We start from the raw sequence: 14,352 nt of genomic DNA, 5'->3' as shown, positions 1-14,352 counted from the left end.
TCATGGAGACGGGACACTGTCTATAACGGTAATAATACGATCGTACGTTTGGTCTGAGGATAAGCACCTATTAAACTGTATTACTAATTTAGACGGCTTTTTAAATGAATAAAAAACTGTTAATTTTCGGCTATAACACACAACGAAAAATATTTACAGACAACAGATGTAAATTTTCCACTTTTATTATAGATAGGTAATGATGTTTATTTTTACAATATAACGATGTGCAAGTAGAATTAATATCAGGTATAGCATTGGATATTAAAAAAGGGTAAGTGTAGGATGACAATGATGTGTAGGAATAATTCCGGATTTAGATTTACCAGAGTTGTAAGTATTAGTAAAATTTGAATTAGAAGTTTCATCATCGGATGTCGAGGTGATACGGGTGGAATAGTGTTATCACCTGCACGTTAGTCGTTTCACGACTGAGTGTTATTTTAGGCAGTTCCTGCCACGCACCACCTCTATGTGGAACTAGCTGCCCACTAAAGTATTTCCGAACCAATTGACTTAGGACTTTCAAGAAAAGAGCGTACCAATTCTAAAAAGGCTGGCTGGATGCACTCGTGGCATTGAGTGTCCATGTCGGTAGCACTTAACATCAGGCAAACCACCTGCCCGTTTGCCCCCTGTTTTATAAAAAAAACGTATTATCCAAGGCGATTCATTAACGAATTTCAAACATTTATTATTACCATAACAAATAGTTTCCGTTTCGGTCTTATTTATTATAAACGTACTTTTAGCTTGACACCAATAAAGACTCTTTTATAACATTTTATTTTTAAAGTAACGCCTCTTAATTTATAGCTTATAAGTAGGTTTATTTATAATTAAAGGCCTTAGACCGCATCACAACACACTACAATATTCTTTAAAAAATATATTCTATTAATAAGTGTACATTTTATTTATAATAATAAAATAATATACATTGTAATAAATAACTAAACTTAACATAAACTAAAATATATCACTAAAAGGAGTCCCTTTAGGCAAGGTTCCGAAGATACTGGCAGCGTTCCCCCTTTGAATTGCTAGACTAATTCTTTGTCCGAGGTAGCTGCCAGATCTTCGGTCTCCTGTGATGTCGACTAACCTTTTTGAAATTTCTTTAAAAAGCCATAAAGCGCTAGGACCCCACGGACCAAGGGTCTCGACACCGAATGGGACAAAATCATATTAATCATATTTATTATTATTTTCTTTAAAATATAAAATTCATATTGAACCTACAGTTGAAAGGGCTCGCATTTGGTCGCAATAAAGAAGCGAAATAGCCGCATCAGCAGTTCAGCAAACACGGTCCCATTGAGATAGATAAAAATCGCAAAATCCCTCCATTCAGGTTAAATTGACACTCCATACGGGTTTATTTGCCGAGTGCTATTACAACGGCTTATCGCCCTACAACAGACTAAATTTGTTTTATAAAAATATTTGCTAACACTTTTTTTATGGTAATAACTTTTTCCAGGATTATTTTTTGTATATATTTAATACTGGCCATTGTCCGGACTTCGTTTGCGTGGAAAAGTGACCCTTGGAATGAGTCTTTGTACCCTAATTTAAATTAATTAATTATAGTTAAAAATAATTAAACACAGTTTATTGATTAAATTTAAATGAATGCGATACAAAAAAGTTTTCATTAAATTAATCTTTTATTCTTTTTCTTTTCCATTTTTTCCTTCCAACGTTCAACGTTAATTTTAAATTCCATTTGGTCTTCGATATGTTTCTTTTCTATATTTCCCCAGTGTGTTTTCTCAATGTACCATTTGTGGTACTTCTCATAGTCCTGTAAAATATTCCATTATTCCTTAGATACATAGCAAATATGAATCAAATTAGAAACACCTTATAGAACGAGTAAATATAGATCTTGGCTAGAGATAAAAGCAAGTTTCATTTTGCGCACTTGGTTTCAACCAAAACTTTCTGTCTTTTTCAAAAAACTCAGTGGAGGTACCCTTGTTCTTACGCCTTAGGTTTCTGAAGATATCTGTATCGTGATTTTTTTATGAAATGGAAAATAGGTAGTTCTATTGTGGCATTTAAGCGATTAGCAAAAGGTGAAAATGTTTGTATTTATGAGTCTTTTTTTTAACTGAGGTGAAGGTTAATTTATTATTAATCCACACTGCAAACCTACAAAAGTCCGTACCTACAACTCCACTTCAGCCAATAATTGTATGAGATTGTACCCATTTATATGAGATGAGTAGGTTTATACCCGTTAATCTACCTGGGGTACTAAGGCATCCTATTAGATTGCTAGCAAGAAACCAATGCTACTAACTTCTGGTTCATCGTCGCTTTGTAAAAAATAATCGTAGATTTCATCGGGGGCCAGTCCACTAGCCGCTATTCTGTAATTGTAATGACATTATAAACATTATTATTTCTATTATTTACGTTTACTTTAATAATGTATGTGTCATATTACGTAGCGCAAATTTTTAAGAAACCTAGGACATACACAACAAAGCGTCCACGTGGGTTCAGCAGTAGGTACCTACACATTCGCTTAGACACTTTTAATAAGTGTTTTCAGTTCTACCACAAAGAAAAACTTTTTTAGATTTGAGGTAAAGGGTACATACTTGATACATCGATTCGCAGTTATGAATGCTTCTAGCTTTCTTTTGAGATATCCTACAGAATATCCTTGCAATTGACGTGCCAGGCTCTGTATGTCCAATGAAGGCGGTACAATTCTGTTGCTAAAATAAATTAAACGAACTGTATAATATGTAGAATACCTTATCTGTGTCAGCTTACATCAAATCAAACAAGGTTTCTTTGCAATGTATGATATTTGTTAGCAGTATTCTTGGCACGGTAATTTCTAGGTAGTATCGGTATGAATTTCTGATGTCCGTATTTTACACTTCCAACTCACACTTTCCATACATTTGTGTGTGTTCGAGTGAGTGCTTTTCAGTAACCGTGGTCGCGCAAGATTGTTCTTGTCTTCGGTTGATAAATATACCTAATAATATTTTAGATATAACGAAAAATCTTTGTCTCAATAAAATACTTACTCTAGAAGCTTTATGTATAAACTGTTTGAATTCTTTAGAAAAAACTACCTTGACACCCAATTCCTTAACATAAGCTGCGTAGTTGAATACAGAGTGGGCGGCATAAGAACCACATTCGAAAAATGTTTGGTGATCTGTTTGCTTTTGGTTAACCATGGAACAACACACGATCCTGCAAAAACATACGTATAGCTATTAATATTTTTATTTTATAGACGATACATAATTCATAGATAATCACTGAAGGTAGACTTAGTTGATAGATGTCGAATAGGATTTGTTTTATATTAGACGTATCACGTATAAAGTTATACCAATAAGAGAAATTTTGTCTGTTTGATGAATCTTTCTGATTAACCGTTTCACCAACAGCTTCCTCAGTCCAGCAAAATTGGTTTCTTCAGCAACTGGAGCCTGTAAATGAAAAGAATATGTATGTTTCTATCATTTACCAGAGGTTATAAGTTTGAACCCGTTTTATTTTGTTTTTTATGTTTTTAGTTTAATTTTTATACATATAAGTTTTCGATTGTATAAGTATTTAGTTACTGTTAAAGAAGGGCATAGGAAAATAAATAAATAACTACCCAATTATAATTTTTTTTTAAATTGTCTATTAGTAAAAAGAGATCCGTGGCAAGCTTCAATGTAAATCATAACATATACCTTTCTCGAGTACAATCTGTGGACATGCCTAATATAGATAATTGAAGGTTGCGTAGCATGTGCACAGAGCAGCAGAGCGGCAACAAAACTTTTTATTTCGTCTCTAGATTTGTTTTGAAATTCCACTAGGTTCAAGTCATATAGAGTTGCATCTGTAAATCATATTAATTGCGTCTACCGTTGAGACGTTCAGACCAAGTTAAACGTTTCATGCGCAAAGACAAATAGTGGAAGTTACGTTTACGTTAGTGATATGCACTTTGTTATATACTTGTTGTTTACTTTCATAATTATCTATAGAGTTTTTGTTGTCAAATGTGCAAAATATATCTCTGCATCTAACAATTTCTACTCATTATTTTCTAGTTGAAAATTTATTTAGTTTTTATCATTAATACCCCGTAGAGTAATACCCCGTAGAGTTTATAATCGATAAACTCAACGGGTTGTTTAACAGGCATTGAGAGTGCCCATTTGCTCCCTGTTCTATAAAAAGAAAATTATTACAAATCATACCATTAATAGTTGCCATTGTATGAACTAAAACAGTTTTGCCGCTACCCCTCGGTCCGACGAGGAGAATCTTTCTAAACCCGTGGATCACTTCACGACATCTCTCCCACCATACACTCCGGGTTTCCCCACTAAACGGATGAACTAGCCTGCAAAATAAGGGTTAAAGAGACATGGTATTGCCAAGCGGGAGTTCAGTTATAAGACAATATAGTTTCGTTCGTTTCCGCGAGATTTGAATTAATAAAAGTAGTTATACGTATATATATATATATATATATACATGAGTGAATATTTAGCTTAGTGGTAAGCACATATGCTGCGTAATAAGTTACCGACTAAAATTCGATATATTAGCGTGTTTAACCAATTTAATAGGGCATTAAAGATACGTATCAGAATGAGCCTGGTAGACTAAAATTAGGACGGCTGTATGATGGCGACGTGTATCTCGTTCGTATATACATATTACTAAGTTTGTCATGTAAAAAAAGAAAATGTTTGTAATGAGGAATAAAGTTCTTTAAATAGCAATATTAGCTCTAAAAAATAAAAAAAATAAAAAATAAAAAATGTTTATTATGGAACATAAGATACATGTATCACTTATTCCACGTCATTAAATTTGAAGGCATCCCTACTCATCGGCAAAGAAGACAGAGGGTGTAGGCCGAGAGAAAAAGCCGGCGTAAAAAACTCTCGGTACTCTTTTAAAACAGCAAATCATCAAACAACACTTATTTAAAACAAATATCGCAAATTAATTAGAAGTAGCCTGTCTAGCACTAGTCCCAGGCCCTTTTATCAACTAGATAATCGTTGACTTTATAGTAAGCCTTTTTACACAGCTTTTCATTAATACATTTCTTAAATTTATTGAAAGGCAGTGATAAAAGAGCCTCTGGGATTTTATTAAAGAAGAGTATCCCTTTCCCCAAAAAAGAATTACTAACTTTAGATAGTCTAGTACGGGGAAATTGCAGCCTGCGTTTGTTCCGTGTATTAACATTGTGCGTATGTTCTATTCTAGTAAACTTATCACTATTTTTGTATACATACATAATATTTTCATAAATATATTGCGAGGGAAAGGTAAGTATATTAATTTCCTTGAATTTATCTCTAAGAGATTCTCTGGTCGTATATCATTATTTTCAGGTTGGTAGGCACAAAGAATAGATCCCCTATTTGCATTATAAAATGACCTAGAGGCAAAAATATCTCCGTTTGTACTGTATGAGTAAATATTAAGTTTAATTTTTGGGTTATATAGATCAACCCTATAATTAAGAAAACCCTTACACAAGAGAAGTTTCTATGATAGGCAATTTTTATCAATCCTTATCACACTTAAACTGATATGTTAATTTAGTTATATTAATAGATTGCGCCTACGGAAATTGAGTCGAAAAGCATGCATTAATTTCCGTTTTATTATATCATACTAGCTGTCCCGGCAAACATTTTTTTGCCATGTATATTTATTCTAGGAAACATTTTTTTAGTTCAGTAAATATAACTATCTACTATAATAAAAAAATTTGGGGTTGATTGGTACGGTGAAAATTAAGGGTTGTAAGTATGTATTAATAAAAACGAAAAAATACTTTGGGGGTGGACGGACCACCTTAAACATTTAGAAGGATGAAAAATAGATGCAGTCCGAATCGCAGACCTAACCGATATGCACACAAAATTTCACGAAAATCGGTCGATTTCGGAGGACATTAATTACAATCAACGTTATACGAGCATTTTATATATTAGATGTTACTTAGAGATAAATTAATCATACTTTAAGTCACATTTTAGTTTGTCGCCTGCAAAGTTGTAGTCGCCTAAAAAATCTTCAATCTCTGTTGTAGGAAATTCAACTAGGATGCCTTTCACAGCTAAGTCCTAAAAAGTGGATTACCTGAGGTCAGAGTTTATTTTAGAAGTTTTTAGGCTTAAATCCCATCTAAATCTGTAATTCCTATTCATATAGTGATAATAAAGTTAAGGGTATTTTATCGAAATATTGCATTAGGAAGCTATATAGTATTTACATTATAAAGAACTCCTATTCTTAGTATAAACATTCTTAGTTACAATATTCCTGATTGATATAAAATCAGTGGCGCTACAACCTTTTTTGGTCTGGGCAGATTTCTGTTTCTGTTTCATGATCATTTGTCAATCTAATAGACAAGTAGGTGATCAGCCTCCTGTGCCTGACATACACTGAGTTCGTCGATGTTTTCCTTCACCGTTCCAAGGCATCCAAGGTTCCTTGTCTAAGGCAAGCCGGTTTCCTCACGTTGACTTCCTTCACTGTTCTAGCGAATGTTAAATGCCCACATAGAAAGAAAGTCCATTGGTGTAGAAAGGATCGAAGACGACCTCAGGGTGAGCCATGAAGCCATTAGTGACATTTAATACTAGGTGATATACCTTGTATTAAAAAAAATTAAGATACTAACACACAATTTATCAAATATCACGTCCTCCTGTACTATTTTAGGTTTGCGTTTCTTCTTGACTCGTTGCGCACTTTCCTTTATATTTTCTGGCATTTCTTCCTCATTTCTTTTATAGTCTTCTTTTAAAGCTGTCATTAACATCTGGTATTCCCTTCTAGAAGTTAATATCCGTTATAGTATACATAAGAAAATCTTGTAGCTACGAGTATGTCGGTTGCTTAGCGTTTGACTGTTTATATTTTCGGGTAAAATTGCTTTGACACGCAAGTGTTTTGCCTATTAAAAAATCTGCGATGACTTCAACAGCTATGTGCAGTTTTAGAAAATATAAGTCTGTAATGTTAAATGGCCTGCCCATGATTACTGTGATTATTAAATAATTCATTATTATTCATAAAAAAATGTTGCGTTTCAAGTAATGCAATAATTCAAATAATATTTGCATATTTACCACAAATCCATTGTTTTATAATGATAAAGTGATAAAATAATGTAAAAGTGAATGGATAAACACCGCATATCTTCATCAATTGATAGTAAAATTTCTTCATTAGCCTCACAATATATATTTTGTATGTCTATTTCGTTTATAAATCCTTGTTTAACTTCTAAAATGTCCAATTTATCCCAATCTGACCAATGAGTTTTATAATCCTCGATAGTCTAAAAATAATTAATTTTAAAGTACTATAATAAGCTCTAATTAACGAATTCAGTTGTAGTAAAATCTTACTTGAAAGGTTAATTCATTTAACTTGCCGCTGTGATAATAAAATATTTATGTTTCTTAAAGCTTTTAAATAAAGCATTACAAATCAACAATATACTTAATATTTAATAATATATAGTAATATTATTCCATATCAAAATTAAATGAGTAATAGCTGAAGTTGTGATTTAAAACACTTAAAAATGACAACTTTATGTAATTTTTACCTCTATTAAATGAATAACTTTCTTTGAAGCTGGGAAATTGTATCCTGGATGAATATTTGGATTTTTCATGATTTTCTTCAACAACTCTGCCTCCAGCTTCTTTTTTCTTATTTCCTCCTTTCTTATGAGCATCTCTTCTCTTTTAGCTTCCATTTTCTCATATTTTAGCTAAAGATACAACAAAGATATATTTCATTAACTATCTACCTAATAATGTTAATTTATTTACACTTCCTCATCTTATTATTAGGCAACGGGCGGCCTTATCAACAATAACAAACCGGCTTGCCTTAGTCCCAAAAAGTCGACGGCGTGTGCCAGGCATAGGAGGCTGATCACCTACTTGCCTATTAGATTGAGAAATGATCATGAAACAGATACAGAAATCTGAGGCCCAGACCTAAAAAGGTTGTAGTGCCACTGATTTTTTTTAAATTTAATTATTGAGAGAGTTCTTTATAATATATCAAAAAACTCCATCTATAAGTGGCAATTACAAGAGAAACATATTTTTTATGAAACGGCGAATCATCATGAATATACAAACGAAACTTATAGTATAAGATCCCGCTATACAACGACCTTCAACGAGATGCTTATTTAACGAAACTTATTTTATATTTAATTTATAATTTGTTTAATATAAATGTTTTTATAATTTGCATGTAGTAAATTTTTTGAACTTTTTTTCAATCAATATTTTTAATCAGGGTAGTATTATATATGTATCACTATAAACTTCTTTTATACTAAAGATGTATTTAGTGTAGAGTATTAGTGTCACATAAAAAATATACACATAAATAATTAATTGATTAAAAACAACCTAACGTTTGCTTATTCTATGGGCTTCATACTTTCGATTGGTATAGAATTTATCTAATAATCATACCGGTGAAATGTTTAAAAAAATATTTTTTTTTTAAATTAATTAAACATACTCTGGACTGAAATTTGCTAGGCAACCCATATGGATTATATTTATTGACATATTAAATTATATATAAAATAAGTTTCATTAAATAAGCATCTCGGTGAAGGTCGTTGTATAGCGGGATCTTAGACCATTAGCTACAGCTCAGCCTAGTTGTAAACAAAAGAAAATACCTCAGCCGCTGTTCTATTCTTTTTAGCTTTCTTTTGTTCCATATATGTCTTATACAATTCTAGCCACTCAGATGGTGTTGGTAATTCTTCTTTTATTATATTTACCAAACCACCTTGACTTTCTTTGGGTATTGCATGAAAAAACTGTATTTCATCAAACCTAAAAATACGATTCTTCGTTAAATTTGAATAGCCTTATTGATAACGCCACATTCTCAGATAACGCAAAATTTGCTAATTTAATACTTGTATTAAAAATACAACATAGCATATATCAACATATGTGACGGTCGACAATAAGTAAGTTAATACATTTCCGTTATGCTAAACATACATTACAATAAAACTATAAGACTTAGTAATAAAATTTACTACTAAAAATTAAGAATTAGAGCAGGCGTATAGTAATAAACGGCTCAAATATAAGTCTTTCCTCCAACTTCGATTTTGTTCCCTTTGGAGTAGAGACTTGGGGTTCAAGTGCACAGGCGCTAATTAAAGATTTAAGTTGGCGCCTGGTGGATAGTACCGGTGACCCCAGAGCTGGTGGTTTTCTTGCTCAACGTACAAGTATCGCAATACAGCGAGGAAATTCTGCCAGCGTTAAAGGTCTGCCACAGGGACCAAACTATTTGAATTTGTTTTGATTTTATAATTGTTTTGAATTATTCTTATTATGACTATGGGTTAAGAAAATTGTTAATATTTGATTGTTATGTTTAGGTTTTAATAAAAATGAGATTACACATGAATTTTCAACAATTTGAAGTAATTTTAAACATCTTATCTGAAACGAACTGCTTTAATTACCATCGCTTAAACCAGTCTCGAACAAAATCGCGATAATCATCAGCAATTGAATCTTTTCTTTGTTTTAAGAAAAGATTTTTCTTATTTATATAGTCATTTTTCCATGTCTCATTAAATTTGTTAATGAGCTTACATCGCTCTACATAAATCTGAAAAAAGAAATTCGTATTCATATCTAAGCATGTAAATCTTTTTTCGTATGGCTATGCATCTTCTACCGCATTTACCATGGAGAGTGTTCAGCGGAGCTGTTCGGATTAATACCTGTAGCTGAGTTTCAACCGCGGACCTCGACGTCCGAGGCCTACTAAAGTAATTCAAAATTACTAGCTATCTGGGAATGTAAATGTCAAGGATGGCACAGTAACAACAGGTGAGCGTCCATTCCTGTTATATAAAAAATAACAAAAACTTTGAATTAATATTAATAATGAGTACCTGTCTTTCCTTCTCTTGAAAGCTGTTGTGATGTATGTGTCTACAAACATTCATGCCCAAAAGTTCTTCAATTTTACAATGTTTTATTCTTATTCGCTTCAGTTCAAAATATTTCCTGAAACAAAACACTAAATTTCTTTTTAATGTTTTTTGGCTTATACATTAATGATTGTAGAAAACAGATGCAAACAAATTTTGGTCTTTTGTATGTTAGATGTTACGCAATTTATAGATACAAATACCTATAATAGTTTTGACTAGCGAAACTTTTTTACCCGTACACATTTTTACCAAATAAATGTATACCTCATCACTTTTTGAATAACCTTAGCCCCTCTTTCCCTGATCTCCAAACGTGCTGGAGGCTTTAATGTCCCTCTTAGTTCTTTTTCCCAGAGTATTCGTCTTTGATGTCTCAGTATATTTCGTTGTGTGATTTGTCTAAAACAAAACTTGATGATTACATTTTGTTTCTGAATTTTACGACATTATGATTTTATATGACATCCTAATTGTCGAATTATCGATTTATTACGATAAATAAACCCACGACGTTTTGAATAAAAGGCAATCGGAAATATTACGTAGCCTAATCGTTAACAAGCTATCTCTTGGAGTCAACCCTAGTAAGGGAAATGAATAAGAAATACTAAGGGTAAGGTGCAGGAAGTGCATAACTAAATTAACAAAAATAAAATTACAAGTACCTAACTGAAAATAAAGCTTTACAAACTAAAATTGCAAATTAAAAAACTTTTACGTTTAAGTGACATAATCAAAGAATAAATAAATCAGTGGCGCAAGAACCTCTTTAGGTCTAGGCCTCAGGTTTCTGAATCTGTTTCATGATCATTTGTCAATATAATAGGCAAGTAGGTAATCAGCCTAGGTCAGGGTCTAAGGCAAGCCGGTATCCTCACAATGTTTTCCTTCACAGTTCGAGCGAATGTTAAATGTGCACATAGAATGTCCATTGGTGCACGGCCGCGGATCAAACCTACGAATTTAGGGATGAGAGTCGCACGCTAAAGCCACTAGGCCAACACTGCTCAATTGACACTATCACTACGATGAAAAAGTGGACCTTTACACATCGTGATAACTTTACCGTGTCTTTTCGTGTGCTTGTATGAGAGATAACAATTTCTTCCTTGTTAGTGTCTCTTCTGATATTTTCTCTTCAACTTCATAAATTGCTGTTATATTTATTCCCGTTGGTTTGGTTATTTCTTTAGCATCGTCAAGCAGATCCCACCAATTATCAGTTTTAGGTTCAGTGGCTGCCTCTTCAAAATTCGCTTCTGGAATTTCTATTAAAACAAATTGCACAACTTAACTTCGTTTACTAACTGCACTGATTGTCAACCATGGGGCACAAATTTCTGCTTGATTGGTCTCCATTTTAAGCAGTCTATCAGCTATTAAACATGATATTAGCCATCTGTATTTACAAAACGAAACAAGTATTGTTAGTGTAGTGTATTATAGTATATATACATCTAGGTTCCCGAGAAAAACGTAATTAACCACTGCCACGTCGGATTAAAAGTTTACTTTAATTAAACTTGTGTATAACGCAGATGAAATTATATCTATAGAGATTATAGTAAACGTAGGCTCTCGTTTTATTATAAAACAATTCTTCTATTTCTTTAAATGTAATTTGAGAAATACCTTCATCACTTTGGTTTCGGGCTTTCTGAAAGGCTTCACTGATGATGCGTTGAATGTTTTCAGGCCTAATATGTTTGGAGGGCAAGCATTTTAATTCCGTATCAAACGGTGTCAGTTTATGTTTAGTTAAACCTCCACAAAGGTACCCATAATAGCTGCCATCAAGTTTTCGAAGTTGTTCTTTGAGTTCTAAAATCCTGAAGAGTATTTTATCATCTATGTTTAATCCAAATTTAATGGGTCCCAAGTCGAAAATCAATCATAGTTTTTTATAAATATTATTCGTATTTAGTTATATCATGTACTTATCCTAACGTTAGCTGTCAACACGCCTCGTTCATGTGGAAATACACGCGGAAAAAGTATAGCTGAGTTTCTCATATAGACGCCTTAAAATTAACATTGTAACGTAATAATACGCAATGGGCCTAGTAAAATTCAATTGTGTAGCGTAAAGTTCTATAGTACTGAGCATCAGATTATTTAGGTTTATATTTAATTTAATAAAGGTTGTAACATCTTATGTTACTATTTTATAAAATATATCAGTAGTATGTCCCCTTTCCACATATTTTATTTACTTACATGTGGAACCAGCTGACCACTGAAGTATTTCCTTCAAGAAAAGAGTGTACCAAGTCTTAAATGGCGGGCAACGCACTTGAGAGCCTTCTTGCAATGTAAGTGTCCATGGGCGGCGGTATCACTTAACATCAGGTGAGCACGTTCCTGCACGTTTGCCTCCTATTACATAAAAAAATATGTCGTACTCGTATGTAGGAACTACGACTTTACATATTTTTAAATGTGCAATTCAAACAATTTGAGAAACTTCGCGTTGTTTTTGAACATTTATAAATTATAATTATTGATAGTACCTGGATACAATGGCGTTTATGATCTTTTGTATATACACTGTCTTCTGGACCTGTAGATTTTGTTGTAGACAGTCAAATGCATCATTGTAGCAAGACATGTAGCTTCCCAGTACTCCAGAAATTCGAAGGACAGCATCGCATAGCTCTTTGTCGTGTGCTTTACGTTTCTGTAATAAATAATAAATAAATCATACTTCATTATTGGATATGAACCGAAATTCTCCCCATCCCTGCTTATTATTATAAAATTGATTTCAATATAACCTGATAATCCAAATCTACAAATATTGTTCTTTCTAAGTTCTGAAGTGCTTTTTTCCACTGTTGGAAGTTATAATCACTAGACATTTTAAATTTTTAGAAATGAAAAATTATTTTGTGAAGTCGGAGATTGTTTAATCTCAGTGGTCATGATTTGAGTATAGGTCCATTAGATCGAAACGAGGATTTGTTTACAATACGTGTTCATTAGAATCATCTTATCAGTGTTTTCGAACTTTTTTATAAATCACATTTTATTCAAGACAATTGATTCATAAGCTTAAACTGTTTTAGGTTTTTAACACATTTTATTTAGTCCCGTAATAAAACGCATCATGGGGAGCGTTCAAGTATTACGTCAAGCAATTTTTGGATATTATTGACCACCCCCCCCATTTAACGCGCCGTAACGTTTTTCTGTACCCAATAATAAAACGTTTCGTGACCACCCAGTGACTCTTTATACCTAAAGGTTTCCATTATGTGGTGTAAAATACTGGAAAGTAGAAAATAATATTAACAATAACGCGTAATTTAATCCCCGCATCGTAACGTTTTACAAGAGGAGATCCCCCCTTTACGTTCATTACGTTATTACGTCAAGTATTCTTGAACGCTCCCAATTGCTTAATTTTTGACACCATACAAGGAAGTATTGAATGCGAATCTAGTAAGAAAAATCGGTGCATGCTGGTGTTCAAATGTCAGTCTACAATTTCCAATACAGTTTTATTAGAAACAAACCAGAATTATAGATATAGATACGTTTTAAGCGTTTAACCAAGAAAAATATTGTAATATCTCAATGAGGTGGTTAACAGTGCCATTTAGTGGAAGCAAAGGGCAAACGATCACCATTACGTGTTATCGTCTGAAACGGAAACCCCTACATCATACCCGATGAGGGAAATAAGCGATCGCACTTGACGGCGACGTCCTTTCATCTTTTCATCTCATTTTATATTACACAACCACCAACAACCAAATATATTATTTACAACCTTATTACAAAGGCACAAAGTTAAAAATGAAACACGCGATAGGTGAGATATTATTTTTGGTTATGTCTTTCGGTATTTAAATGTACGGATGCAAAACAAACTTTATGTTATGTAAAATATGAACTTGTTTACTAAATTGAATGTTTTCAATACGCTTCAAGGATTTGCCTTTTCCATAATACACCTTAGTTCATGTTCTCGTAAACTGCAATTACAATTTTCCATTCATGATATAATAAATAATACAAAAACTAATTCTTCTCTATGTAAAACTAAATGTATTAATCTAGTTATTGTGTCGCGTGTAAGTCACTGACAAAGTTAATTTAAAATTGTGTAGCAGTAAAGATATTTTTCAATAAAAGGTAAAAATGCTTCAATTCTATGAAATATTTTTCTAAACAATTTACAAGCGTGTGTCAGAATCATATATCAAATTTCTGGGTCGTGTCGTATCGCGTTGTATTCGTTGTAGCTTCCTGTCGCGCTCAATGCCCGCCATCTTGCCACCGGAAGTAGTAAAGCCTTCCGTAGCGACCTCTACGTAACATCA

At 32.8% G+C, this 14,352-nt stretch overlaps 1 protein-coding gene across 1 annotated transcript; it reads right to left on the bottom strand.

The window, feature by feature from the left end:
* Positions 1 to 1,675: 1,675 nt before the first annotated feature.
* On the bottom strand, positions 1,676 to 12,927 carry LOC125053088 (IQ and AAA domain-containing protein 1-like; the record flags this gene model as incomplete). Its single annotated transcript, XM_047654297.1, has 19 exons — positions 12,802 to 12,927; positions 12,538 to 12,704; positions 11,660 to 11,856; positions 11,094 to 11,295; positions 10,292 to 10,426; positions 9,986 to 10,100; positions 9,548 to 9,696; positions 8,738 to 8,897; positions 7,631 to 7,798; positions 7,146 to 7,357; positions 6,695 to 6,845; positions 6,028 to 6,131; positions 4,236 to 4,381; positions 3,720 to 3,871; positions 3,368 to 3,467; positions 3,102 to 3,225; positions 2,613 to 2,732; positions 2,309 to 2,378; positions 1,676 to 1,807 (listed from the first exon to the last, which is right to left on the bottom strand). Coding segments are annotated over exons 1-19 (2,688 nt in total), but the record flags the coding sequence as incomplete, so codon positions are not given.
* Positions 12,928 to 14,352: the final 1,425 nt, after the last annotated feature.

This window comes from Pieris napi, chromosome 10 (genome assembly GCF_905475465.1).
Source record: "Pieris napi chromosome 10, ilPieNapi1.2, whole genome shotgun sequence".
NCBI classification, from domain to species: Eukaryota; Metazoa; Arthropoda; class Insecta; order Lepidoptera; family Pieridae; genus Pieris; species Pieris napi.
The sequence above is the reverse complement of the archived record's forward strand: the minus strand, read 5'-3'. Positions and strand labels throughout refer to the sequence as shown.